This window comes from Eretmochelys imbricata, chromosome 10, assembly GCF_965152235.1.
Source record: "Eretmochelys imbricata isolate rEreImb1 chromosome 10, rEreImb1.hap1, whole genome shotgun sequence".
NCBI lineage: Eukaryota > Metazoa > Chordata > Testudines > Cheloniidae > Eretmochelys > Eretmochelys imbricata.
In genome coordinates this window covers 31189270-31216047 of record NC_135581.1, presented here as the reverse complement: position 1 = coordinate 31216047, position 26778 = coordinate 31189270, and the positions used below count along the sequence as shown (strand labels likewise).

General features: G+C 45.0%; 1 protein-coding gene across 1 annotated transcript in view; it reads left to right on the top strand.

The window, feature by feature from the left end:
- KATNIP (katanin interacting protein) overlaps positions 1 to 26778 on the top strand; it is a 180783-nt gene that overhangs the window by 2684 nt on the left and 151321 nt on the right. Inside the window, exons 2-3 of the mRNA XM_077828584.1 lie at positions 2474 to 2550; positions 22173 to 22342. Coding sequence (XP_077684710.1) covers positions 2489 to 2550; positions 22173 to 22342 — 232 coding nt within the window. The 5' untranslated portion in view covers positions 2474 to 2488. The remainder of the gene's footprint in view (positions 1 to 2473; positions 2551 to 22172; positions 22343 to 26778) is intronic.

The following is a 26778-nucleotide window of genomic DNA, read 5'->3' as shown; positions in this document are numbered from 1 at the left end:
AGCCCTACTCCTCTCATGGAGGTGAAGTTATGATGTTGGTTTTGTGGGACACTTACACCAGTGTGTACGCTGACATAGTTGCCTTATGTCGATCTAACTGTATAGTGTAGACCAGGCCTAAGATGTCTTTTCTGGAAGATTGAGTGGATAACTAATGAACTGGGAGGATCATATTCACAGATATTATAGCATAGTCAATAATATAATAATAGACAGCAAAGTCAAGAATATATTATTTATTTTTTATAGGAAACTATATAAAATCCTTATTTCAGTGTGCAAACTAAGCTTCTCAGTGTGTAAGTAGTCAAGTGGTTTATATGTATATAGAGGCTGAAGGGAGTAAACTTTTACTTTATTGACATGTATTAGAGATGCATCAGAAGTATCATCCTGTACTGTAACTGTTGAGAAAGGCCTGGTAACTTGAAATATGTTCTTTTAATCTGTATTCAGCTGTCAGCCTGAACCCTAACTTCTGCCTTATTGCATCCTTCATGTTGCACATCTCTTTAAACCTCCTAAGAAAGAAACACAATGAATATTGCATCATTTCAAAGGGAAGTACTGGTTCTCTCTGACAGCCAAGTATGAGAGAAATGGGGAGCATTTAAAATGAAGTTTACTTTACGGGCCTGAACTAGAAGTTGGTATAATGGTCCCAGTTTATTTTCTTAGGAATTTAAGAAGAGAAATAAAGTAGTGTTGTGGGGGTGGAGGATTGCTACTGCCTCCACTCCCCAATTAGCCCCTTTCCAAGTTGTGATGCTACAATCACTTTTAGCTTTCACTTTTAATTGGAAAAAACAAAGCAAGGTGTTCAGTATCATCTTTTAATTATAAACAGAGTTGTAATTAGCTGCTGGACCACAAACCACTGCTGAAAGGTTAGCATTTATAAACTTTTCTCTACTGATTTGTTTTATTCTTCTGCTAGTATATGTTTCCTAGTTGAAGAATACTTTGCATAACCCCTTAATTCTTCCCCATTCCAAAGTAATTGTTTTACAGTTTAAAAATGAAACAAAAACACTGTAACTCAGAATAACTCAGAAAGATTACTCTAATATCAATAAGACACACTAGAGTATGAATTAGTTTGCCACTGATGCACTGGCTCCTCATAATACACATGAGGTCACCAGCTTGTAGAAGTATATGTTTGTGTATTTTCAGTAGATGTTCTAAACAATCTCACATTTTCTGTTCTGAGGACCAATTAAATTCTTATTAAAGTCAGTGGAACTACTCAGATTGACTTCAGTGGGAGTTGAATCAGTCCTGCTTAGTTGCTATGTAACACTGACCGACTCCGGTTGTTGTCAGGCAGGACGGAACCTGGGACCTCTGGAGCTAAATGCATCAGCCAAAAGCTATAAGGCTGTTAACTAAGGCTGTAGAGCAGACTTCTTAATCTCTTTCTCTAAGTGGTCTTGGTGCCATTAGATGGGACAGAACATCACATGCAGGCGGTGTGTGGGTTACAGCTACATGCTATGATTCCACTGGGAACCGTAAAAAACAAATCAGACTACAAAGTCCTTATACTGTATTGTCAATTGAGATAAAATACAATTTTTTTCAAGTTTAGAATTGTGAAAATATTTCTGGTGCTTCTTTTTTTGTTTACTATAAATTCAGTGTATTCGATTCACTGTTTTGTTTTATGAAAACTCCTATGTTAAAGCAGCAATTAAATAATACATTCTTGCAAAGTAGGTCACTAATGTGAGTTATTTTAAGAAAATACACTGTGCAATAACAAGTGTGAATTATTTAATTCATGTCTTGCAAATTGAGAAATCTCATAGTACACAGAGGAGGAAAAGATCTATTAGTTAACAGCTTGTTATATATATTGCCTTTTGTTATTCCCCTTTCCCGAAAAGTTGTTTACTTGTTTGTCCTTAAATTGTGCATCCTCTTGGAGCAGGGATGTTACTTCTTAAGTGTTTGGAAGGCATCTTGCACATAGTGGGCAGTACCCCAAATAAATAATTACTTAGGCTGTGTCTACACTACAGCTTATGTCGGCATAATTTATGTCACTCAGGGTTCAGGAAGTGAATAAATCACCCCCCCCCCTCGAGAGACATAAGTTTACACCAACATAAGCACAGGTGTGAACAGTGGCTTCTCCTGCTGACATAGCTACTGCTGCTCGCTGGGGCTGGAGTGGTTAAACCAATGGGAGAGCTTTCTCTCATCAGTTTAGAGCAGCTACGTTAGAGAGCTTGCAACAGCCCAGCTGCATTGGTGCAGCTGTGCCACTTTAAACTTGCTAGTGTAGCCATACCCCTAGGCTATCTTTTCAGGAGGTAGTGCAGCATTGTTTTCTTTAAAACCCTCAGGAAACAATGTTCTTCAACATTAGAATGTAGCCTTGTTCTTTGTTACTGATGCTAAGAGACTAATCTTTGTGTTCTGAACCCTTTCCTTACTCCACTACTCCAGTTATATTTTCTTGTTTCAGGTTTACACTAAGGACATGGTGACTGACTTTGATGAGAAGCATGATGAATATTTAATATTACTTCAACAAAGAAACCGGTAAGATGCAAGGTCACCAGCACTTTTCATATTACGGAAACTGGGCTAATACTTGTATTTATTAACAGAATATAAAAGTGGACAGTGGTGCAGAGTCTGGGTAGAGGGAGAGTGTCAAACTCTGGGCTCCAGCCCAAGCAGGAACATCTAGACTGTTATTTTTACTCCCATAGCACAAGCTGGAGTCAGTTGACTCAGGCTCTGAGACTTGCTTTTTCTTTTTTTTTTTTTGGCAATGTAGACATAAACAGAGTATTCACTTTATTGAAAAATGAAAAAAATAAATAAACAAACACCTACTTAGATGATTCTGCTTGTGTAGCCATTATTTTCTGTTTATTACCACTAGTGATATAAGCATGGAAACAGGACTCTTGTTTCATTCTCCACCCAACTTTCTTTTTGTGACACCACATTCTTCTTCACAGCAGCTTATTGTGTCGTCACAAACATAGCCTAGGCAATGGCAGAATCTGGTAAACTCTTATAGACAAAAGGATCCTGTTTCCACGCAGATATCTCCAGTAATAAAATGAATGAAAGAAAGAAAAGGGCAAAATGTATTGGGGTCTTCAACCCCATAGTGATCTGAAATCACAAGGGATGTGCCTCTTGGCCCCAAGCTTGGCTGGATCAAGTAAGTGTTGTTTACCTCTTCACATAACACAAGAACCAAGGGTCACCCAATGAAATTACTAGGCAGCAGGTTTAAAACAAACTGAAAGAAGTGTTTGTTAATACATAGAGTTTAGTAGCAGTTGGGGCTTGTTAGCTTTCTTTTCTGAAGAAGACAAAAGGAACAGGAGATGCCCTGCTAGGTGCTTCTGGGACTGGAACAGCCAAGCTACTAGACAGGGTTAAGGAACCCTGCCGTGACTTGGACTTTGTTTAAAAAGACTTTGGGACAAAATGCAAGAATATTAATTTGTTTTTTCCTATATGTCAAGAAAAGGAGTTATAGACATCTTTAGAAAGAGTGTGCTGTGGCTTTCCCTCATGGTGTTACAAGGGATGTTATTGGAGGGGGGAGTGAGCGGCATTGCCTTGTTGTGGAGTTTTTCTTTTCTTCGTGATGACTCATGTTCACCCCTTTTTCAAGACTATGATAAATTTTGTACAAAGTATGCCTTGTGAGGTATCAATTGAAAACTCATAATTTGCTGATCATTATTGTCCTGGTAAAATATGTGTGGCAACGCTCTATGTAAAGTTTACAGTTCTACTGTATGACATTACTGAGACATATCCAAGTTTAGAAAAGTAACCACAAACCAGTTCCTCAGAGACAAAAGGTTAGCCGATGCCTTGGACAGGTGTCAACAAGATTAAATGGACTATTACTTGGTTAAGTGGCCATTCTTTGGCAAGAAAGAGGATGTGAATGAGAAATTTACCTGTTGTCAAAGAAACAGCTGGAGGTTCCTGTCCCCACACACTTTCTGTTTCCTGAACCCCAGCTGGAGATGATTCTCAAAGAAGAGGAGAAATATAAGAAAGGGTAACAGATGCCCCAAGTTCTTCCTCCCTTTCTTTCTACTCACGGTAGCCGCAATGCCTTAGAACAGAGAAATGGCTTTAGGATGAGGAAAGGATCCTGTCTGAAAGGAATTCAGCTAGTAAGACTGCTAAAGCATGTGGTGAGAGAGATTTTTACTTTGAATTAACTTAGCTTGTTAAGTTAAGAACATAAGAATGGCCATACTGGATCAGACCAAAGGTCCATCCAGCCCAGTATCCTGTCTACCAACAGTGGCCAATGCCAGGTGCCCCAGAGGGAGTGAACCTAACAGGTAATGATCCAGTGATCTCTCTCCTGCCATCCATCTCCACCCTCTGACATACAGAGGCTAGGGACACCATTCCTTACCCATCCTGGCTAATTAATGGACTTAACCTCCATGAATTTATCCAGTTCTCTTTTAAACCCTGTTATAGTCCTAGCCTTCACATTCTCCTCAGGCAAGGAGTTCCACAGGTTGACTGTGCGCTGAGTGAAGAAGAATTTCCTTTTATTTGTTTGAAACCTGCTACCCATTAATTTCATTTGGTGGCCCCTTGTTCTTATATTATGGGAACAAGTAAATAACTTTTTCTTATTCACTTTCTCCACACCACTCATGATTTTATATACCTCTATCATATCCCCCCTTAGTATCCTCTTTTTCAAGCTGAAAAGTCCTAGCCTCTTTAATCTCTCCTCCTATGGGACCAGTTCCAAACCCCTAATCATTTTAGTTGCCCTTTTCTGAACCTTTTCTAGTGCTAGTATATCTTTTTTGAGATGAAGGGACCATACTTGTATGCAGTATTCAAGATGTGGGCTTACCATGGATTTATATAGGGGCTAAGATATTCTCCATCTTATTCTCTATCCCTTTTTAAATGATTCCTAACATCCCGTTTGCTTTTTTGACTGCCGCTGCACTCTGCGTGGATGTCTTCAGAGAACTATCCACGATGACTCCAAGATCTTTCTCCTGATTAGTTGTAGCTAAATCAGCCCCCATCAGATTGTATGTATAGTTGGGGTTATTTTTTCCAATGTGCATTACTTTACGTTTATCCACATTACATTTCATTTACCATTTTGTTGCCCAATTCCTTAGTTTTGTGAGATCTTTTTGAAGTTCTTCACGGTCTGCTTTGGTTTTAACTATCTTGAGCAGTTTAGTATCATCTGCAAACTTTGCCACCTCGCTGTTTATCCCTTTCTCCAGATCATTTATGAATAGGTTGAATAGGATTGGTCCTAGGACTGACCCTTGGGGAACACCACTAGTTACTCCTCTCCATTCTGAAAATTTACCATTTATTCCTACCCTTTGTTCCCTGTCTTTTAACCAGTTCTCAATCCATGAAAGGATCTTCCCTCTTATCCCAGGACAACTTAATTTACGTAAGAGCCTTTGGTGAGGACCTTGTCAAAGGCTTTCTGGAAATCTAAGTACACTATGTCCACTGGATCCCCCTTGTCCACATGTTTGTTGACCCCCTCAAAGAACTCTAATAGATTAGTAAGACATGATCTCCCTTTACAGAAACCATGTTGACTTTTCGCAACAATTTATGTTCTTCTACGTGTCTGACAATTTTATTCTTTACTATTGTTTCAACTAATTTGCCCGGTACTGACGTTAGACTTACCGGTCTGTAATTGCCAGGATCACCTCTAGATCCCTTCTTAAATATTGGCATTACATTAGCTATCTTGCAGTCATTGGGTACTTTTTTCAGAGTAGCAGCCGTGTTAGTCTATATCAGCAAAACAAAAACAAGTACTTGTGGCACCTTAGAGACTAACAAATTTATTTGAGCATAAGCTGTCGTGAGCTACAGCTCACTTCATCGGATGCATGCATTGGGTACTGATTTAAAGGACAGGTTACAAACCATAGTTAATAGTTCTGCAATTTCACATTTGAGTTCTTTCAGAACTCTTGGGTGAATGCCATCTGGTTACTGTTAAGTTTCTCAATTAATTCCAAAACCTCCTCTAGTGACACTTCAATCTGTGACAATTCCTCAGATTTGTCATCCACAAAAGACAGCTCAAGTTTGGGAATCTCCCTAACATCCTCAGCCGTGAAGACTGAAGCAAAGAAATCATTTAGCTTCTCCACAATGACTTTATCGTCTTTAAATGCTCCTTTTGTATCTCGATCGTCCAGGGGCCCCACTGGTTGTTTAGCAGGCTTCCTGCTTCTGCTCCCTGGTCGCTTGCTCACTGCTTTATAAAGCCCTGGCCTCCTTGGTAGCCCTGCCCCCTGACTAAGGCTCAGGCAATGAACAGAGGCTTCTAGATTTCAAACCTTGTTTAGAAGCTCACAGCTTCCAACCACCAGCCACAACACACGGTCCTTCAAATAGACAGACAAACACAACCTCAGCACACAGCACGTAACCCCCAAACACAAACACACACTACAGACAGCCACTTACCCCAAGGGTCCCGTATTTGCTCCTCCTTTACCTGGAGAACTCCCTCTTGAAACTCCCTGTTAGCGGCCCCTGGTCGCAAAGCTCCCTGGTCACTTGCTTGTGGCGGTTCAATACAAGACAGGACACGGCTTTAGGCAAGCAAGCAGGCTGGTCTGCTGACGGGATTGCCCCTGTCAGCTTTTCCACCTCTCTTTTATTTCTCTCCCCCCCGCGCATTACATACCCCAACCAACCGCAAAAGGCATCAACAAAGGAAATAATATGACTTTGATTAATATTTACTAGCCTCTATCTACTACAATCTTTGTTCTCAGGCCTTGAGCTTAGGCCGAGGAAGCTTCCCACGGTTGATGTCCTTATTTTGACTTCCCAGATGGTCCATGTTTCCATGGTCCATGTCCTTGGACAGAGCAGAGCAATGTGTGCATTGCTCCTACACAACAGTCAGGGTGTGCCCTGACTGTTTCCAGGTGCATGAATGCTACATGAACCCTTCATCCCCCCTTTTGTTATTATTTGTACTCGGCCATCTCATGGTAGCCATCAATTTGCTTTTGCAAATGATTTAACTCCCGGACAGACAAGGACATAACTCGGGGAGCCTGCCAGGGCGGATCTCTGCAAAGCCTTAGCAAAGAGGGAATACATTGTATACAGCAGCAGCAAAATATAAGCCCAACAATTACAAACACAGCATAACCGAAAAGTTGTAGCAGCCATCCTAGAGAGGGCAGCCATCCTGTAAGCCAATTCCAAAAACCCTCAAACCCCAGATCTTGGCGTATGTGTGCTGTAAGATTGGCCAATTGGGCCATTCTAGTTTCTATGGAGCGACTATTATCAGTTAAATTAAAGCAACACATATGCTGAAACGTGGAGCAGCCTAGATGGTGTTTCAGGAGCAGAAAATCAATGGCTGCTCTGTTATCCAAAATTGCATCCCTTAATTCGTGTTGCTCTGTGTTAAGTAGGGCAATTGCCTGGGATGTTGTATTAATTGCAAAGCATGCCAGGTTATTTAAAGTTCTGGCTGTATAAGTGGCAAGCCCGGGAACTCCAACAATAGAGGCTGCTAAGGCGGTATACTCAGCGCGGCTAAGAAGATCAACATCTGCAACACAGTCTTCTGAAGGGGGTACACCTCTTTTACTGCGTTTTTGGCCGGCAAAAGGCAGAATGAGTGTCATTCTGCTGAGGCAGCAAAGGGTGCCATCGCTTAAATTTGCAGGAATATAACTAAAGGTGCATGAGCCGCAGGTAAAAAACCACCCTGATGGTAGGATGATATGGCCATAATTGTACGAAACATTCACGGCGTGGGAACAATTTAAAAAGGGTTGAGAAACTTGCCGACAGCCCAAAGGCACCTTTGTACTAGTGCAGTTAACCACACGCGCACAGGTGACATTGTTGGCCCCGGCCGGGTACGGTGTGTGGAGGGATATGGCCGTGTGAGGCAAAGTATAGTTGGCCGGGCCCCAATTAGCCATACCAGAGTATTGGGAAGAGAGATTCGCGTAAGCAGCGAGCATCGTCTCATTCCCTATTTCCTCAGGGTGATGACATACTGGGATAAGGCATGTACCTAACAATTCTCCAGCTGCTACAGAATTAGATAAACAAAAGTGGGTAACATTTGCTATTGAAGCCAATCTTTCCCATAGGTTATATGTCATTCAGGCTCGTAACGGAGAAAGCGCTCCCGAGCCAACCCCTACAGGAAATAGCAGGCACAAAAGGCATACAATCAATACAGAATTAGCCGTAATTTGGGCAAGAATTGCCACAAACAAAGTCTCAGGAGTCTCTGGCTGTTGGTTTGCTGCCAGCTGTCGTTGAGCCGCGGCGACCAATGCTTTTACTGCTCCCCATGTCACGGGCTGGCTTGGGACACTACGCCTCTTCCGTTTCCGTCCCTTCGTTGTCGACCCGTGAAGGCACCGCGCTCTCCTCCAGGGTCAGCTGAAACTCCGGTATGGGGTTCGATAGTCCCTGGTGCCATGCCATGCTGCTTCAGTGCCGGTCGCACACACCGGGCTGGAACCCACAACGGTCCTGCAGGGAGAGACACAGCAGCATATCCCCGACCCCAAGTGATTAGAGGTACTGGGCCCAACCATTGCGGATCAGGCAGCTGACGGTAATAGACACGTGGTCTTTCCAGCACCTCGGATTTATGAAAATGCCGATCCGCGGGGGTCTGCTGATCTGCATTCAGTGTTAAATTATTTAGAGTAAACAAAAGGATATGCAATTGTTGCTGAATGTCTCCTAAGGTTCGGAGACGCAGCTCCCCTTGTTTTAATTGTTTGTCAAGCAAGGTTTTTAGCGTGCGATTTGCACGTTCAACAATGGCTTGGCCCGTGGAGTTATAAGGGATCCCGTGTGTGAGACGGCCGTCCCATTGGACACAAAAGGCGGAGAGGGCTGTGGAGCAGTAGGCTGGGGCATTATCTGTTTTTATTTGGCTCGGGCGACCCATAACAGCAAAACAGGCTAGCAAATGGTGAATAACTTTAGGAGTGGCTTCCCCACGCTGTGGGGTTGCCCAGAGGAATCCCGAATAGGTATCAATGGAAACATGTAAAAACGAATAGGGGCGGAATTGTGGCACGTGAGTGACATCCATTTGCCATAGCTGATTCGCTGCAGTACCTCTGGGGTTAACGGCATAAGAAAAGGTAGGGGCAGTAGCGGCACAGTGGGGCAGGAACGAACAATAGAACGTGCATGATCAGCAGGAATGTGAAACTGGCGGGTCAAAACAGAGGCAGATTGATGAAAAAAGGCATGGCTTTCAATGGGGTCAGAAAAAGGGGAATTTACCTCACCACGTAACACGCGGTCGGCACGCGCATTGCCCTCAGTAAATAGCCCAGGCAGAGGGGTATGACTGCAAATATGAGCAACAAAGTAAGGGAAATTACGAGTGGTGATGAGATACTGTAAAGACAAAAACAGGTGAAGGAGGTCTGCATCGACCTGAGGGGTAATGAGGGCAAGGGGTAAATGATCAATTACTTGATAAACATAATGGGTGTCCACAATCAAATTAAAGGGACAATCAACAAAAAGTTGAAAGGCCAAAACAACAGCAGCCAATTCTGAGCGCTGCACAGAACGCTGAGGCAGCGTAAAACAAGAATGCCAATGAGGGGGGTCACCTAATTGATAGGTGACAACACCTCGACGTGGAGAGCCATCAGTAAAAAGAGTGACGGCTGAAACAATGGGTTGAAAGCGGCTAAGACGATGGACAACTAGGGGCACCTGTTGGGTAATTACCAGTCGGGGATCTTTTGGGGGATTATAAGAGATCTCTCCCACATAATCACAAAGAGCAACCTGCCAGGCCAAGGAGGTATGGCACGAGGAATCAAATTCACTACGGGACAAGGGGAACACAATGGCAACTACATCGGTACCCGTGAGTTGCACTGCACGGTGGCGGGCTTTACAAACAAGATCAGACAAGGCATCTAAATAAGGATAAATGTTCCGAGGAGGAGTGGATGACAAATATATCCACTCTATGATAGAGATGGCTGTGTCCGTACGAGGGACAAACAGAGCCGCAGTAGGCGTATGAGGGGTGGCAAGAAGAACCAACCGTAAGGGACGGACCTCTGGGAGTCTGTCCACAAACTGCTGACTCAACACTGCATTGATCTGCCGAATGCAGGCAAGGTGCTCTTCAGTGACGGCAATAACTGCGCCCGGTGCCTGAGCTCCACGTAGGAGCTCGAACAACGGCCGCAGCATTGATGTGGGGAGACGGAAGTAGGGTCGAATCCAATTTAAATGACCCAAAACCTGTTGTAATTTAACAAGGGTTAGGGGTTGAGGTAGAACCAGTTCGGGGCGAACAGGAGCGGCATAGGTTTGTAAAACCTTATGCCCAAGGTAGTGGTAGGGATAAGAGCGTTGGATTTTTTCTGGTGCCACTAATAGGCCATTTTGGCCGAGAATCTGGGACAGAGATTCAAGCTGTTCTGCCGTAACCTGGGGACCACTAAGCAAAATGTCATCCATATAATGGTAGACCTTTAGTGTGGGGTATCGGGCACGAAAAGGGGCAAGGGCCCGATCCACAAAAAGCTGACACAAGGTCGGACTATTTTGCATTCCCTGGGGCAAGACTTTCCACTGATACCTATGAGAGGGTTGCTGATTATTATATTGTGGCACCGTAAACACGAATTTTTCGCGGTCTTGTGGGCAAAGGGGAATGGTGAAAAAACAATCCTTTAAATCTAACACACAAAGCTGATCGGTTTGAGGAATTAAATTCGGGTTCGGTAAGCCAAATTGTAAGGGGCCCATGGGTTGTATGCGTTTATTTATTTCCCTTAGATCATGTAACAGCCGCCATGCACCCGATTTTTTCTTAATAACGAACACCGGGGTGTTCCAGGGACTAGTGGAGCGTTCCAAGCACTGTGCATGCAAATGTTGCTGCACAAGCGACTGAAGTGCTTTTAGCTTCTCTAGAGGGAGGGGCCACTGGTCAATCCATACGGGCTCTAAGGATTGCCACACCAAGGGTAATGCGGAGGGCAAGGTGCGTGCGGGAGGGTTTTGGGCCATTAGATATTAATATCAAGGGTGGTGTCCAGCTTTGTAAGCAAGTCACGGCCCCAAATATTGAGGTGGACAGGGAGCACAAAAGGACGGATTGTAGCAAGGGCACTGCCTCCTGGTTTAGAGACCGTGACCCAAGACAAACTTTGGCGCCCAGGTTTACTACCCCCAATCCCCCACAACTCTTTAGAAGGAACTGTTGGCCAACTGACCGGCCACTCCGGATCACGAATCACCATAACGTCAGCTCCAGTATCCACCAGCCCTGTAAAAGGAACATTGTTTAAGAGAAGTGTTAACTGAGGTTTCGAGGGGCGGACTGACATTGTTAGAGCAACAAGTGGAGAGGACGTGTTGTGAGATGGCAACTTAGCCAGCGTCGATCCAAAGCCGCCTCCGCCCCGGGCTCGATCCTCCGCAGCTGGCACCTGATAGGGGACTAAAATCAATTGCGCAATTGACCGTCCACGTGGGAGCGACTGTGGAAGATGGGTCCATACCTGAACCTTAATAACGCCGGTGTAGTCGGCGTCAATGACCCCTGGAATGACAAAAAAACCCTGTTTCCCAGCGTGTAAGCGAGGGAGAACCAGACCCACAAATCCGGCAGGGAGAGGTCCCGTCGCCTGGGTAGGTATGGCGCAAACCTCCCCCGGCAACCGAAAGTCAGCATCCTCCTGCATAATCAAATCAAGCCCTGCACTTCCGGCAGTCGCCGCCTTCATGGAGTCTATGGGTTTTGAAGCAGAGGAACAGTTGTCTGAGTGGGAAACACCCCCGTTTGGCCCTGGGTTCGGGGGGGACCCGTTGTGCGGTTTCCCAACCTGCTATGACACTGATTAGCCCAGTGATAGCCCTTCCTACACTTGGGGCACTTCTTTGAGGGGCGAGCGGGCGCCGCCGAGGAGCGGCACTCCCGCTGAAAGTGACCCTTCTTACCACAGCGGTAACAACGCTTCCCCTCCTTCCCGCTTTTCCACAGGGCGGCAGCCAGAACTCCAGCCTTATGGGCTTGGGTGCCGATGTTTTGGCACGCCCGCAGCATGTCCGACAGCTCTAGAATCCCAGAGGCTTGTGCCACCTGGAGAGCACGGCGGCAATCCTCGTTCGCATTTTCAACTGCCATTTTTAAGAGGATCTCCTGAGCTGCTGCAGGGCTATCCACCTGCCGGAGGATAGCCTCCTGCAATCTGTTGGTAAAATCCATAAAGGACTCTGATGCACCCTGATGGATACTGGCAAAGCTTTTGGTAGGCTTGCCTGAATCCGGGACCTTCCGGAAAGCATGCTGGGCGCAGGTGGAAATAATGGGGAAGACGGCCTGAGGGAGTTGAGACTGCAGCTGGACAGTAGCAAATTGGCCCTCCCATGCCAGGTGCTCATAAATGATACCTTGCTCTCTATACACCTGGGCCTGGCGTTCCGCCATCTGCCGAAATTCACTAAGCCAAATAACATACTGACTAGGTGTCAGCATCATGTGCAACAGCGCCTTCCAGTCCTCAGGGACCAGGGAATACCCAGAACCTAGCCCTTCAATGAGACCACGCACATACGTGCTAGTCAGACCGAACTCACGAATCGCTTTCTTTACTTCTCTGATCACCGAGTAAGGCAAACTGACCCAGTTTGCAACCTGGTTGCCCTGGCCATCATCCTTCCAGGTCACCAGACAGACTGAGACCAGCTCAGCCAGCTCCTCTGCTGTAAGATCTGAGCGAGTCTTCGCTGCATGGACCATTTGTTGCACCAGCGAAAGCCCCTGAGCAGAGGTGGATGACCCTCCAGGGAGCCCCGGAGCATGGGGCCCCACGGGGGGAGGGTGATCACACACCAGCTCCGGTGGGGAAGGCCAGGGAGGCGGTGGTAATAGAGGCCCTGGGGGCGAAGCAGGGGGAGGGATGGTTGCAGGAGCAGACAGGGGTGGCGAGATCACATCGCGGCAGAGGTGCCAGGTGTGTAAAGCCTGCAAGGGCGCCCGAGGCTCCTTGTGCAATGTCTGGCCCAACCACTCCCAGTCCGCTAGCTTAAGGGTTCCAGCTTCAGGGTACCATGGGCACTGGGCACTCACCTCCTGTAGCAGGAGAGTGAGCTCTCGAGTGGGACAGTCATGCTGAGCCTTACTCAGCAAATACTGTAGCTCACAGCGGTGTTGCACTTGCAAAGCAGAGAGGGAGCTTCCCATACTTACCACAATGAAAAATACTAACCGGGATCCACGAAGCAGATGAGTGACGCGTCTGAAACCCTTGCCGGGCGAGGTGAGTGCTGAGGGCCCCACGTTTGGGCGCCAGTTGTGGCAGTTCAATACAAGACAGGACACGGCTTTAGGCAAGCAAGCAGGCTGATCTGCTGACGGGATTGCCCCTGTCAGCTTTTCCACCTCTCTTTTATTTCTCTCCCCCCTGCGCATTACATACCCCAACCGACTGCAAAAGGCATCAACAAAGGAAATAATATGACTTTGATTAATATTCCTATTTACTAGCCTCTGTCTACTACAATCTTTGTTCTCAGGCCTTGAGCTTAGGCCGAGGAAGCTTCCCACGGTTGATGTCCTTATTTTGACTTCCCAGATGGTCCATGTTTCCATGGTCCATGTCCTTGGACAGAGCAGAGCAATGTGTGCATTGCTCCTACACAACAGTCAGGGTGTGCCCTGACTGTTTCCAGGTGCATGAATGCTACATGAACCCTTCACTTGCTCACTGCTTTATAAAGCTAGGTATTAGTTACTCTTTATTTTCATTTTCTTGTAACCAGCTCTGACTTTTATGCCTCATTACTTGTAATCGCTTAGAATCTATCTTTCTTTAGTTAAGTAAATAAACGTGTTTTATTGTTTTATCTAAACCAGTGTGTTTGGATTGAAGTCTTTGGGAGATAACCGGATTTGTGCATATAATTTTCTGTTAATAAAATGATGGACTTTATATGCACTTGTGTTGCCTAGGAGAGGGCTGGGCAGTACAAGATGCATATTTCTGGGGTGGAGGGGGGAGTCTGGGACTGGGACTTTGCTGTTGTTGCTCTGCAGTGTAATTAAAGGGTGACTGGCTGTAGCACTGTTACAGTGCAAGAGGGAGTAATTTACATGCTGGAGGCTTTGTGTGAACAAACCAGGGTAGTAACTCTTACAGCAAAGCAGTGTAAAAGGCACCACAGGTTGGAGAACTGATGGGACACAGCTGTTCTTCAGTCCAAATTGTATCCTGGGTAATGTCACTGTGGTGTAGCGGACCAAAGTATATGCACAGTATGTTATTTTAAGTGAAGTTTACACTTTAAGCACTGGTATAGCAATTTTAAGTGAGTCTCAAGTGCGGTAGCTAGAAACAGTCAAAAAGAGGTTACAGTTGTTTTCTGTTTGTTTATTTCGGGTAATGGAAATAGAAACAGTAAGGCATAAAAATGAACAGTGAAACAACTGGAAAGTTAGAGAGGGCCAGATTGGAAGCAGAAGAAAAAGAGAACTCCAGCACCAAAAGTGGCTGACAGAATTGAGACTAAAAGAAGCAGGTGTTGCCCTGGCGCGTAGGAGAAAGATGCATGTGCTGCATGGGAAGCTGAAGAAGCCACCCACATAAGAGCTGTGGAATTGAAATAAGAAGCTGAGGAGAAGGAGAGAAAATACAATCTGGAGCAGATAGGAAAACGTGGGAAGATCCTAGAGTCACTGACATCCTCCAGTCGAGATGATCCACAGCTGGGACCAGTTATGTCCTGCATAGAAGGAGACAAACTGCATTGAGGAGTACTTCACCACTTTTGAAAAGCTACGTGAAGTTCATAAGATTCCTGAGGACAAGAAAGTCCTCACACTGGTTGCAAAACTGTTGTTAAAGTTTTGAACGTATTTAATGCCAATTCAGGAAGCTTTGATATATTCTAAATTTAAGGAAACAGTTTTATAAAGGTTTCAAATCACTCCTGAAGAGTATAGGTGAAAAATTTAGAAATCTTAAAGGGAGTGCTTGCTTGAGTCATAATGAATATGTTTATAAGATCTGTGACTTAATAAGAAAATGGGTAAAGGGAAAAGGGGCTGCAGATTATGACGGATTGCTTGATCTCATTGCTCAAGAACATTTCTTGAGTATATGCACTAACAATGTAAAAAATTGCCTATGGGCTAAACCTTTATCAGAGATGGCTACGCTGGCTGATGCCTTTGAGCAAGCCAAGATGTCCAATGAGTGCAAGCTACAGACTGAGGCACACAAACCTAGTGTAAAGGGGGGATCCTGTTTTACCCCTGGGAAAAAGAAGGGTAGTTGGGAGCCTAAGTACTCCTCCCTCACCACCAGAATTATTCCTCTCCTGGTTATCCCCATCACAAACCTCCTGTGAAGAGGGAGGGCCCAAAAATGTTTTACCAGTGTAACTTCACTAGGCATCTGAAAAATCAGTGCCCTAAGATGAAAGAAACTAAGCCCTATCCAATCCATGTTAATGCAGCTGTCATCAGCACAGTAGCCCCAGAGGCACCTGCAGTTTACCTGATGAGTAGGTCCCTTCCAAATTCACTGCCATGAAAAACACATCACGGACTGTGAAATCTCGTTTTCCCCCATGAAATCTGGTCTTTTGTGTGCTTTTACCCTGTACTATGCAGATTTCATGGGGGAGACCAGCGTTTCTCAAATTGGGGGTCCTAACCCAAAAGGAAATTGCAAGGGGGGGGTCACAAGGTTATTTTAGGGGGGGTTGCGGTATTGCCACCCTTATGTCTACGCTGTCTTCAGAGCTGGGCAGCCGGAGAGCAGTGGCTGTTGGTCGGGTGCCCAGATCTGAAGGCAATGCCCCGCCAGCAGCAGCGCAGAAGTAAGGGTGGCAATACCATATCATGCCACCCTTACTTATGCACTGCTGTCTTCAGAGCTGGGCGGCCAGAGAGTGGTGGCTTCTGACTGAGGGCGGCTTCTACAGGCAGCAGGGCAGAAGTAAGGGTGGCAAAACCATGCCATTCTTACTTGTGTGCTGCTGCTGGCAGTGGCTTTGCCTTCAGAGCTGGGCTACCAGTCAGCAGCCACCGCTCTCCAGCTGCCCAGCTCTGCAGGCAGTGCTACCCCTACAATAACCTCGTGACCCCTCTCCCCCGACTCCTTTTTGGGTCAGGACCCCTACAATTACAACACCATGAAATTTCAGACTTAAATAGCTGAAATCATGAAATTTAATTTGAAAATCCTGTGACCGTGAAATTGACCAAAATGGACCGTGAATTTGGTAGGGCCCTACTGATGAGTTTTAAGAGGGCTGGCTCTGCAGAGCTAGATGTGAAATTTGTTAAGGTTATCAAGATTATCAATAACGGAGAGTGCATAGGGTGGCGAGACTCCAGTGCACAGATTCCTCTAGTTAAGCAGAGTGTGATCCAAGACACTAACATGTTACCTGGCCTAATGGCAGAGCTTGTGGTAGTGGGAGGATCTAGGATTCCTGTGCCATTAGCTAAAGAGCATGTGGAGTAGGAAGGTTTAGAAAGTGATTTGACTGTAGGGGTAGTGGGCAATATCCCTACTGAAATGCTTGTTGGGAATGATTTTTTTCATGTAGTTAAGACTATTAATATCGTAACTTACATCAAAAGGGAATATTGTACTGTGATTCCAGAGGGGAGTGGTAAGGTCCCAGAAACTGCTGAGGGAGATAGAGAAGGTCTCTTTGACTCCTCTGCTGTCTCCAGGTATGGGAGGGACTGAGGTTAACTCCTGAAAAACAGTATAAAAGGCAGCATGCTCTCAGGGCCAGTGGCGGGGAACGTGATCCCTGTGATTGAAGAAGCTGTCCCAGTTGTCAGCTGCCAGCATTTTGCAGGTGAGCAAAGATCAGACCATACTCTAGAGAGCATAAAAATGTGTGACCTAGTGGGAGCCACAGGAAAGGAAGATGGGAAGAGATTTTTTGAAGAAGATGGGAGGTTGTATATACAGGCTTCTGTGGGAAAGAACAAAAGCCCTGGGCAACCCTATAAGCAGTTGCTTGTGCAAACCTAACACCATGGGGAATTATTGTTAGCACATGACTGTCCTTTTGTTGGTCACATGGGGGCACAGAGAACCTATGACAGGGTGAAGAAAAATTTCTATTGGTCAGGAATACAGAATAATCTCCGGAATTATTGCAGGTCTTGTGAATTATGTCAAAAAAGGAAAAGACCTGCAGGACCCCAGAAAATCCCTCCATGCTCCTTGCCTGTAATACAGGAGGCATTCCTAAGGGTAGCAGTAGACATTGTGGGCCTATGCCACGTCTTACCCTCCAAGGAAATAAATATATCTTAGTGATAGTGGATTTTGCCACTAGATTTCCTGAAACAGTACCTCCGTCTAGTACTGAGGCAGAAACGGAGGCAAGAGCCCTTCTCACCATCTTTAGCAGATCTCCCTAAAGGGATTTTATCTGATCATGGGTCAAATTTCATGGCACAGCTATTCAGAGAGCCATGGAAGTTATGTGGGATGAAACAACTAAAAACTGCCCCATATCACCTAGAAACCAATGGTTTGGTGGAAAGATTCAATGGGACTCTAAAATCCATGCTGGGAATGTATGCAGACAAAAGGGTTCAAAATTGGGATGAACTGTTACCACTTTTGTTGTTTGCTTACAGAGAGGTACCCCAAGAATCAGCAGGATTCTCCCCATTTGACCTCCTATATGGAAGGAAAGTGAGGGGACCCCCTAGACCTCATCAGAGTCTCCCGGGAAGGGAACACTGAGGTGAAGGAGGAGTCAGTGACTGAACATGTACAGGGGTTCAGAAAGGAGATAAAAGACATGATGGGTATTGTTCAAACTAACCTCAAAGTCAGACAATCCAAACAAAAGGCGTGTTATGATAAACATACTAGTAAACACTCTTTTGTAATAGGAAATTGGTGTTAGTGTTAAGCCCCATGAAAAGGTACAAAATGCAAAATTCTTGAAAGGACCCTTTGAGGTGGTAGAAGTGGTAAATGAAGATACCTATTCTGTTAGAGCCTCATGGTAATGCTGTTCCACAGCTAGGACATGTAAACAGACTTAAAGCCTATCACAGCAGGAAAGCCATGGTAAACATGATCTGCTGTGTAGAAAGGTTTCAGAGTAACAGCTGTGTTAGTCTGTATTCGCAAAAAGAAAAGGAGTACTTGTGGCACCTTAGAGACTAACCAATTTATTTGAGCATGCACACCACCTCATTGATTTAATAGCTGAATGCCAAAATAACTCAACTCTGGAAAGCATTGATATCTGCAGTGAGATAACACCAGTTGAAAGGGCAGAGGTGTTGTCAGTGCTGCAAGAATACAAAAGGGTATTTTCTAATAAGCTAGGAAAGACACTTGCTAACTCATAAGATCATTACAAAAGGATGACAGCCACCTCCCAGCAGACCCTACAAGGCCACTGGAAAGGTAAAAAACAAATTTGTGCAGAAATACGAAACATGTTAGACCTAGGAGTAATTCTAGTCTGACAGCTCTTGGGCATTAGCTGTGACGTTGGTCCCTAAGAAAGACAACACATTAAGATTTTGTGTTGATTATAGAAAACTCAGTGCTGTTACAGTACCAGATGTATATCCCATGCCAAAAATTGGTCAGGTGCTGGACATTTTAAGCAAAGCTAAATATCTCAGTTCTTTTGATTTACCTCAAGGTTATTGGCAGATCCCTTTGGATGAGAATGCACAGAAAAAATCTGCTTTCATCACAGATATAGGATGTATATGTATGAGTTCACAGTGTTACTGTTTGGTTTAATTAGTGCTGGGGCCACCTTCCAGAGGCTGGTTAACCAAGTGTTAAATGGTTAACAGAACTTCACAAGAGCATGTGAGAATGATATTGCAGTGTTTAGCAACACTTGGGCTGAACACAAAGAACACTTGGGAGTTGTACTGTCAAAACCCAGGGAGGTAGGCCTAACCATAAAACCTCTAAGTGTAAAATTGGAGCAGCCAGAATTCATTATCTGGGACACTGTTTCAGTGTGTTTGGGTGTGTGTGCGGGGGCGGTCAAATATTCCCTGATCCTTTTAACGTTAAAGCCATTGTGAATTGGCCTGTACCCCAAACCAAAAAAGAGGTCCAATCTTTCATAGGTCTAGTAAATTATTACAGAAAGTTTGTGTGGGGGTTCAGTGATGTATCTGCAATCGCAGATTTATGTAAAAAGGCTAAGCCAAACAAAGTTGTTTGGATGAAAGCATGCCAGGAAAGATTTGATAAGATAAAGAAAATCTCATGTAAAGATCTTGTCTAAAAAGCTAACCCTAATTTTGACAAAATGTTTGAACTGTGTGCAGATGTTTTATCAGACATTAGTCTGGGTGCTGTGCTTATGCAAACAGGAGAATAACAAGAATCACACAATTGTCTTAAACAAAACACTGACACCAACTGAACAGAATTATTCTATCATAGACCAGGAATGCTATGCTATAGTGTGGGCAGTTAAGCAACTAAGGCCCTAACTTTTCAATATGAAGTTCAAGGTCTTAACAAATCATTCACCATTGGTCTGGCTAAGCAAAACTAAAGGCTCAAATGCTAAGCTTCTGCACTGAAACCATATACTTTAAAAATCTTATATGGAAATTGTGCATATAAAGGGAAAAGAAAACATAGTGGCAGATGCCCTGTCTAGGAAGGAGGGCCCTGACTCACTGCCTCTCACTTTTTGTACACTGCCTCGCATAATGGGGCCTTGTCACAGACTCCGAGTGTGGTTCTTTGGAGGGTGGCTTCTGCCCTCACTGGGACCCCCCTTAGTTTGCTCATGGTCAGGGAAGTTCTTTGATTGTGTCTGGAAGTATGTCTCAGTCTCTTAACTGTGCTCTGGGAGGGAGCCTGGTACAGCATGTTGCCCCTCCGCTGTCCCAGGCCGTTCTGCCTTCCACTCCAACCTTCTCTGCACTCCCTCCTTTATAGTATGCCTTGTTTCCTCTCTTGGGTGCAGCTGTGAGTTCCCGCCTCCATGATAGGCAGCTCTGGCAGCTGCATGTGGGTGTGTCTGAGCTGCTTGCCTGCAGATAGGAAATGCTCCTTGTGACGCTCTGTACCTCGGGGGAAGACCCTGCACCCCCATGTTCATCCTTCTAATATGATTGTGTGGTATCCAATGCAAAGTTTTACATGTTGGGTGTCTTCAGAACGCTCATGATGCACTAAGCATTGTTGTTTATAGTAATGTTATAGGTTGTAATTTCATGTATATAGTTATGAGGCTGAAAACGTGTTGTCATGGCTTAAAACAAACCCTGGCAAAACTCTCCAGAAGCAGAGGGGCAGTTCACACCTCATAAGGCCATGTATGGGACAAACCCAGCCCACCCTCCCAGGAAAAAGGACACGGGCCTAGGCAGCAACAAAGGATCTGTTGGACTCTCCAGTGAGTCATCCCCCTTCTCTTGGTCAGTTTGGGACTACGATGAGGTAATGCTCACCTGACTCTGAAGGGGTGGGGGCAAAGCCAAGAGGGAAGAAAGAAGATGATAAAAGAGAGCATGGCAAAGTTTCTCCCTCTCTTCCACCTCCATCTACAGACACCACCACCAAGCGACTGAAGCGCTGATCAAAGGGGAGAGCCTGGTTGGGCAACCAGTCAGCCTATGGTGAGAAGCACCTAAGTTTGTAAGGGCACTGAAAATGTTAAGTTCAGCTTAGAATGCGTTTTACTTTTATTTCATTTGACCAAATCTGACTTCCTGTGCTTTGACTTAGATTTTAAGTGATTATATCTTTTGTAGTTAATACATTTGTTTGTTTGTTCTGCCTGAAGCGGTGCATTTGGTTTGAAGAGTGTCAGAGACTCCCCTGGGGATAACAAGCCTGGTACATATCAATTTCTTTGTTAAATTGACTAAATCATACAAGCTTGCAGCGTCCAGTGGGCATAACTGGACACTGCAAGATGGAGGTTCCTAGGGTTGTGTCTGGGACTGGAGATATTGGCTAGTGTCATTCAGTTGCACAATTCGAGCAGTGGCTGGCCAAAAGTGCTCACTCACGTAGCTGGGAGCAGCTTACATACTAGAGGCTGTGCAAGAACAGCCCAGGAGTGGGGGTTCTCACAGTGGAGCAGGGTAAGGCTGGCTCCCAGAGCCAAGGGTTGGAGTGACCTAGCAGATCACCAGTCCAGATAACACCAGGAGAATGTCACACTCCTCTCCTGCCTAAGCTCAGTATGGGTTTTGTATTCCCCGTTACAGGCCCTGATCTCAGTTGGGTTCTTTAGCAAGAGGGCCTTCAGCAGGGGACAAAATTGCCTTATTCACGATAAATGTGCAAGCGTTGGCAAGACTGTAAGTATTGTGCACTCACACTGGGGAGGGCAGGAGGAGTTCAAATATCAGAAGACAGAACAAAAACCACGACTGATCTTTTTTTAAAAAACTCATGTTTGGGACAACAGCATGATTTCAGGGAGAGGGCAGGAAGGTCTGACTCTTGATTTCTGAGCTTTCAGGGTTGCAATACTGTGTAATACAGTACAAACTGCCAGTGGAGAACTGTCAATTAGTTTTACTGTATATAAAAATAAATGCACATGCAACATGTTTTTACTGAACTGTCAACTTTGCTGAATCCAAACTGATATTCACTGGACTGCTGGAAAAAAACTCATGGAACTTGGGATGATTTCTCCGCCAAATGTTAGCTTTCCATTATCTCTATCAGAACTACTAAAGTTTTTTATTTTTAAAGTCACAATTATTAGCAGAAAATTGTGACTTTTTTGCTCTATTCTTGAAAACAGCTCAACCATTTAATAAAGATTTTGAGTGAAAGTTTCAGAAATAATTTGCTTCCTGAGTTGAGTGCAAATGTTCTAAATTTCAGCTAAAAATATAAAACTTTGAGAAAAGTATAAGGAGCTAAAAATGATCGGTTAGAACGGAAATGCTTGGGCAGCCTTAATATAGGTGTCACAATGTCTGTAACTAAAAGAACTGTAGAAATAGAATAGCTCCGGGCGGTTATACCTTGGAAGCTTTTATGATTCAGATTGTGAATATGTTCTTTTGCTCCACAACCCAGCAATATATATCTATTGTTAATTCATAGATATTTCTCTGAAGATCACATTAATTACTGTCCTTTCTATTTTAGGATATTGAGACATTTGAAAAGAAAGGACCCCATGCAAATCAAACTAGAGCATTTAGAACAAGGATTTTCTCTGTATCTAAATGGAGCTAATTCAGAGTCAAGAAACTGTCGCAGAAAACCCAGTTTTCAAGAATTCTTTAGATGTGGGTTGCAGACTGCAAGGATAAATGGTGAGTTAAAAGTAATAGTTACTCAATATCTTACTAGAGTCACCATTTAAAACCTTTGCTTATTAGATTAATAAGCTATTGGCATGGCTACTGGATTTTAAATAAGGTGAGCTGTGAGGGACTAAGGATGGTAAGACAGTACCAGCTGAATGTGGTGAAAATGAGGCTCCATGACACCACTTCATCAAAGCACTAATGCCTATACTACACTACAGAGACAATCCTAACAGGAAGCCTGATTATACCTCAGTGGAGCCCCAGACAGATCTAGTATTTAAGGTAAACTGGATCTTAAACATGTTCATAACCAGGCTGAAGTTATTTAACGCAGTTGGGGCTCTAGTTTGCTAGGTGTTGAAACCAACATAGTTGTAACCAAATACTGCTTTTTTCTCTTTTTTACCCTCCTATGTATTTGTCTAAATTCAGTTTCTATCCATTGGATATCATCATGCCTTTGTCTGCTAGAATACAAAGCCCTCTACTATCAGAAATCTTTTTATGTACCAAGTTACCTCTTAACTTTCTATTTGATAAAGAGCTCAATCTATTTATAGCTTAAGTGTCTCCGTGTAAAGCAGGTATGCCAGTCTTAATTCATAGGCCTCAAACCTCCTACAATCTCTCTTCTAGAGGTAAGCCATATCCATTAGTAGCCATTGTCCTTATACCCTAATCATTCAAGTGTTGGTCTGTTCAGATCAAGGTATGGCGTGTGTGTGTGTGTGAGAGAGAGAGAAAGGCATGTTCAATAAATATTTCTGTTCTATATTTGAAAAGAAGTAGGATGGTGCACTCACATCACTTAAGGATGATGAAATACTTTGCAGTCCATTAGTAATAGGGGACATCTGGTAACATTACTCGTATTCAAGCGAGTTCAATGGTAATCAATCAGAACTATGCAGTCCAAATGTTCAAATTAACATCAAGTTGACTGAGACCCTGTTAAAAAGAAATCCTGCGTAGCTGGATTCTTTTTATTTACCTTCTTATCTTTAAGGCTTTAGGGTTCACACAGGGAGGGGTGACACAAACACACCCTTACCCTCCCGCACAGACACGAGAAGAGGTGACACACACACACTCCTGTACACCTCTCTCACACGGGGGGGGGGTGACCGACCGACCTGACCCTCCCTGCCTGACGTTCTCCGCCCTCCATGCCTGGCTGGGCTCCTGGGACAGACCAGCCTCTCCTGGTACCTGGTACTATGTCTTCCTGAGGCAACATGTGGGTCACATGCCCCTGCTCCCCAGATTTCTGCCAGGGTTCACACCAGAATGTGGCCAGCAGCAGCCTTTTGGCACTGTGTGGGAAGGAAGGGATGGGATCTGCGTCCAGCTGCAGGGGAGAAAGAGAGGAGGAAGGGATGACCTGCCCTGTGTCTTTGCAGAGCTCATCTCTTCTCCCCCACCCCGCTCCTATGTGTCTGAAAGCAGCTTGCCCCTTCCTGCCCTCACAGAGTCGAAAGACAGCTAACACCTCCAAGCTGCTGCTGGCCACTGACATTAACCCAACCACCTCCTGTCCCCTGGCTACAGCATGGGCAGGAAGGGGTTAAACCCAAAGGATGCATTGTGCACCAGGGCCCAGGGAACTTGACTGCAGGGGCTTCAGCGAACAAGAGCAGAGAGGTGGCTCAGCAGGGAGGGTGCTTAGGGGACAGAGCGGCCCTGCGCTCCCTGGGGACAGGACCCAGGCTGGTGGAGGTGTGTGAAGAGGGTGCTAAGCCCCTGTCCTGGGGGCTTCTGTGGAGCCTACAGATTCAGGGCGTGAACAGGCTGGAAATCACTTCCCCCGACTCCAGAACTTAGCTGAAGGGCAGAGAGGCTTCCCCATGCCAGGGATGTGCGGGATTTTGGCACATGCAGGGCTTGGCTCCTCCAGGCCAGCGCCCTGGGCTGGAGGGTCTTGAGTTTTCCTGGGGCACCAGCCAAGTCAGAGGCAGTGGGGGAAGGAAGGAGCCTGCCGGCCAGGCTGTTAGTGATCTGAGTGTTCCAACCAGGGGCTAGATCTCCGCACAGCACTGGGAGCAGGACGCAACCTGCTGGGAGGGATATGGAAGAGAAGCAGGGCTGGGGGTGGGAGGGAAGAAGGGGCAAAGCAGGGAGAGGACAGTGAGAGGGGGAGCACATAAAGGGCCAATGGGTGGGCAGCAGAGGCAACACATAACAAACTGCTACCTGGCGCCTTCCTGCACTCACCAGCCACTGCAGCTTGCAGCCAGTGCTGGCCAGAAACGGAACTGGGGGCAGGGCCCTGCTGGCTGGGAGCCGGCATGCAGCGAGGGCTGTGCTGACGGACCAGAAGGGGGAGCAACCAGCCCCACTTGCTGCATCTTTACCTTATCATCAACCTTGCACACCCACCCCCATTGCCAGCCACTGGACCGCTCCATTCACCACTTAGAGTTGTCCAAGAAAATACCTGGTCACTGAGGTTCATTTTTAATAAATCTTGTAATGATGGGGAAATTCCAGGAGACTAGAAGAATACTAATGTGTCAATATTTTAAAAGCGCAAGCAGGATGAGTAGCCTGATAGCAATCCAGGGCTAAATAATGGAAAAGCTGATATGGGATTAAGTCAATGAGGATTTGAAGGATAGGAATATAATTAATGTCAGTCAACACGGTTTGATCAAAATAGATCTTGTCAAATAAGCCTAATTTCATTCTTTGAGGCGATTACAAATTTGGTTGATAAAGGTATAAGTATCAATGAGGGTCGATTTTATGAGTTTGCTGAGGTGCCATTTGGACATTAAAACTGAAATCTAACAAACTAGATTTGCCAATTTGAGAAGTGTTATTGCCAATATCAGAATGAAATGTAATTAGGTTACCCTCTTTTTACTGAGTCCAGGGAGCTTTAGCCTAGTAATTTTAATGCTAGGTTCTTCTCAGGTCAATGTTTACCTGGGACAGTATTTCTAAAATCAGGACATTTGGTTATTTTTAACCAGTCAACAGTTTATTAATTCACCCAAACTATATCATATACAATCAGCAGTTCAGTAAAACTGTAGATACAGCCAGTGTTTTAGGCAGTAACTGCATACAAAAGATATAGTCTTGCAAGCTACTGTCATAGACTAGGGGTTGAGGCTCAGCTGTTCTACCATGTAACAATACAAATCACCAAGATTTCTTCTTATATTTACTTATGATCTTCAATCTTCAGTTCTTTAGTATCTCTCCACATTTATTATATTTCCAGCCTTCCTCCAAGGCAGGGGTGGCCAACCTGTGGCTCCGGAGCTGCATGCGGCTCTTCGGAGGTTAATATGCGGCCCTTTCATAGGCGCTGACTCCAGGGCTGGAGCTACAGATGCTAACTTTCTAATGTGCCGGGGAGGGGAGGGGAGGGGAGGGTGGGCGGCGACGGCTCACTGCTCAACCCCCTGCTCTGTCCCAGGCCCTGCCCCCATTCCACTTCTTCCCCTAAGGCCCTTGCTGCTCCCCCTCCACCACAGAGCCTCCTGTGCATGCGAAACAGCTGATTGCGGCAGGTGGGAGGTGCTGGGGGCTGATGGGGGTCTGCTGACATATTACTGTGGCTCTTTGGCAATGTACATTGGTAAAGTCTGGCTCCTTCTCAGGCTCAGGTTGACCACCCCTGCTTCAAGGAGTAAGGATACACTTGTTTTAAAGGCACTTTTAAGGATGTTTTCCCTGCTGTTGATTGGTTTGGTCTGAAAGGGACAAGTTTAAAATATCAAGCAATTGCTTAAAGTTGTTGTTTTATTGTTTGTTGCTTTAAATCTCTTAGGTTAGTTTGCTTAGACTTACAAAGGAGACCATGCAGATAGCATTAGTTAAAATCCAAAATATTTCTTGAGATCTCACTAAAAAGTGTAGACTCATTAAAATAATGTTCAGTTATTTATATTAAAGAACAGAAGGCGAAATACAATCTTATCTGAAATCTCACCACTTCTTTAGGGATACAATAGAACAGGAGACATTGTCCACATATGAAGAGCCAGTTTATTTGATTCATGAAGGCATACAATGTGCAGCTTCTAATTTTGGGTGAAAGGCATATTGGTGGGATAAAACAGATTCTCCATGGTATATTTGATTCATAAGCCAAACAGATTTGGGGTGAAAACATGTGAACTGGACTTCTTGGAGTAAACAGGAAACTTGTTACCTAACATAACATGCTGTTCGTGACTGGTTTAAACTCACAGCCTCCCTGCTCATCTCTTGATTGGGATTCACTTACAGAATGCAGTATGCCATCTTGCATAGTAAGACAAGGTGTTACTGTGATCCAAGGACCTCTTGATGCCAACTGGGAGAGGGTTATGGGCTCCTGCCAATCAGAAGTGACAGCACCTATGGGGGAACTCCAGACGGCGGCAGCTAGCCAGAAGGAATTACTGCCAAGCTTGAGTCCCCATTTCCCTGAAAAGCATTAGGATTAC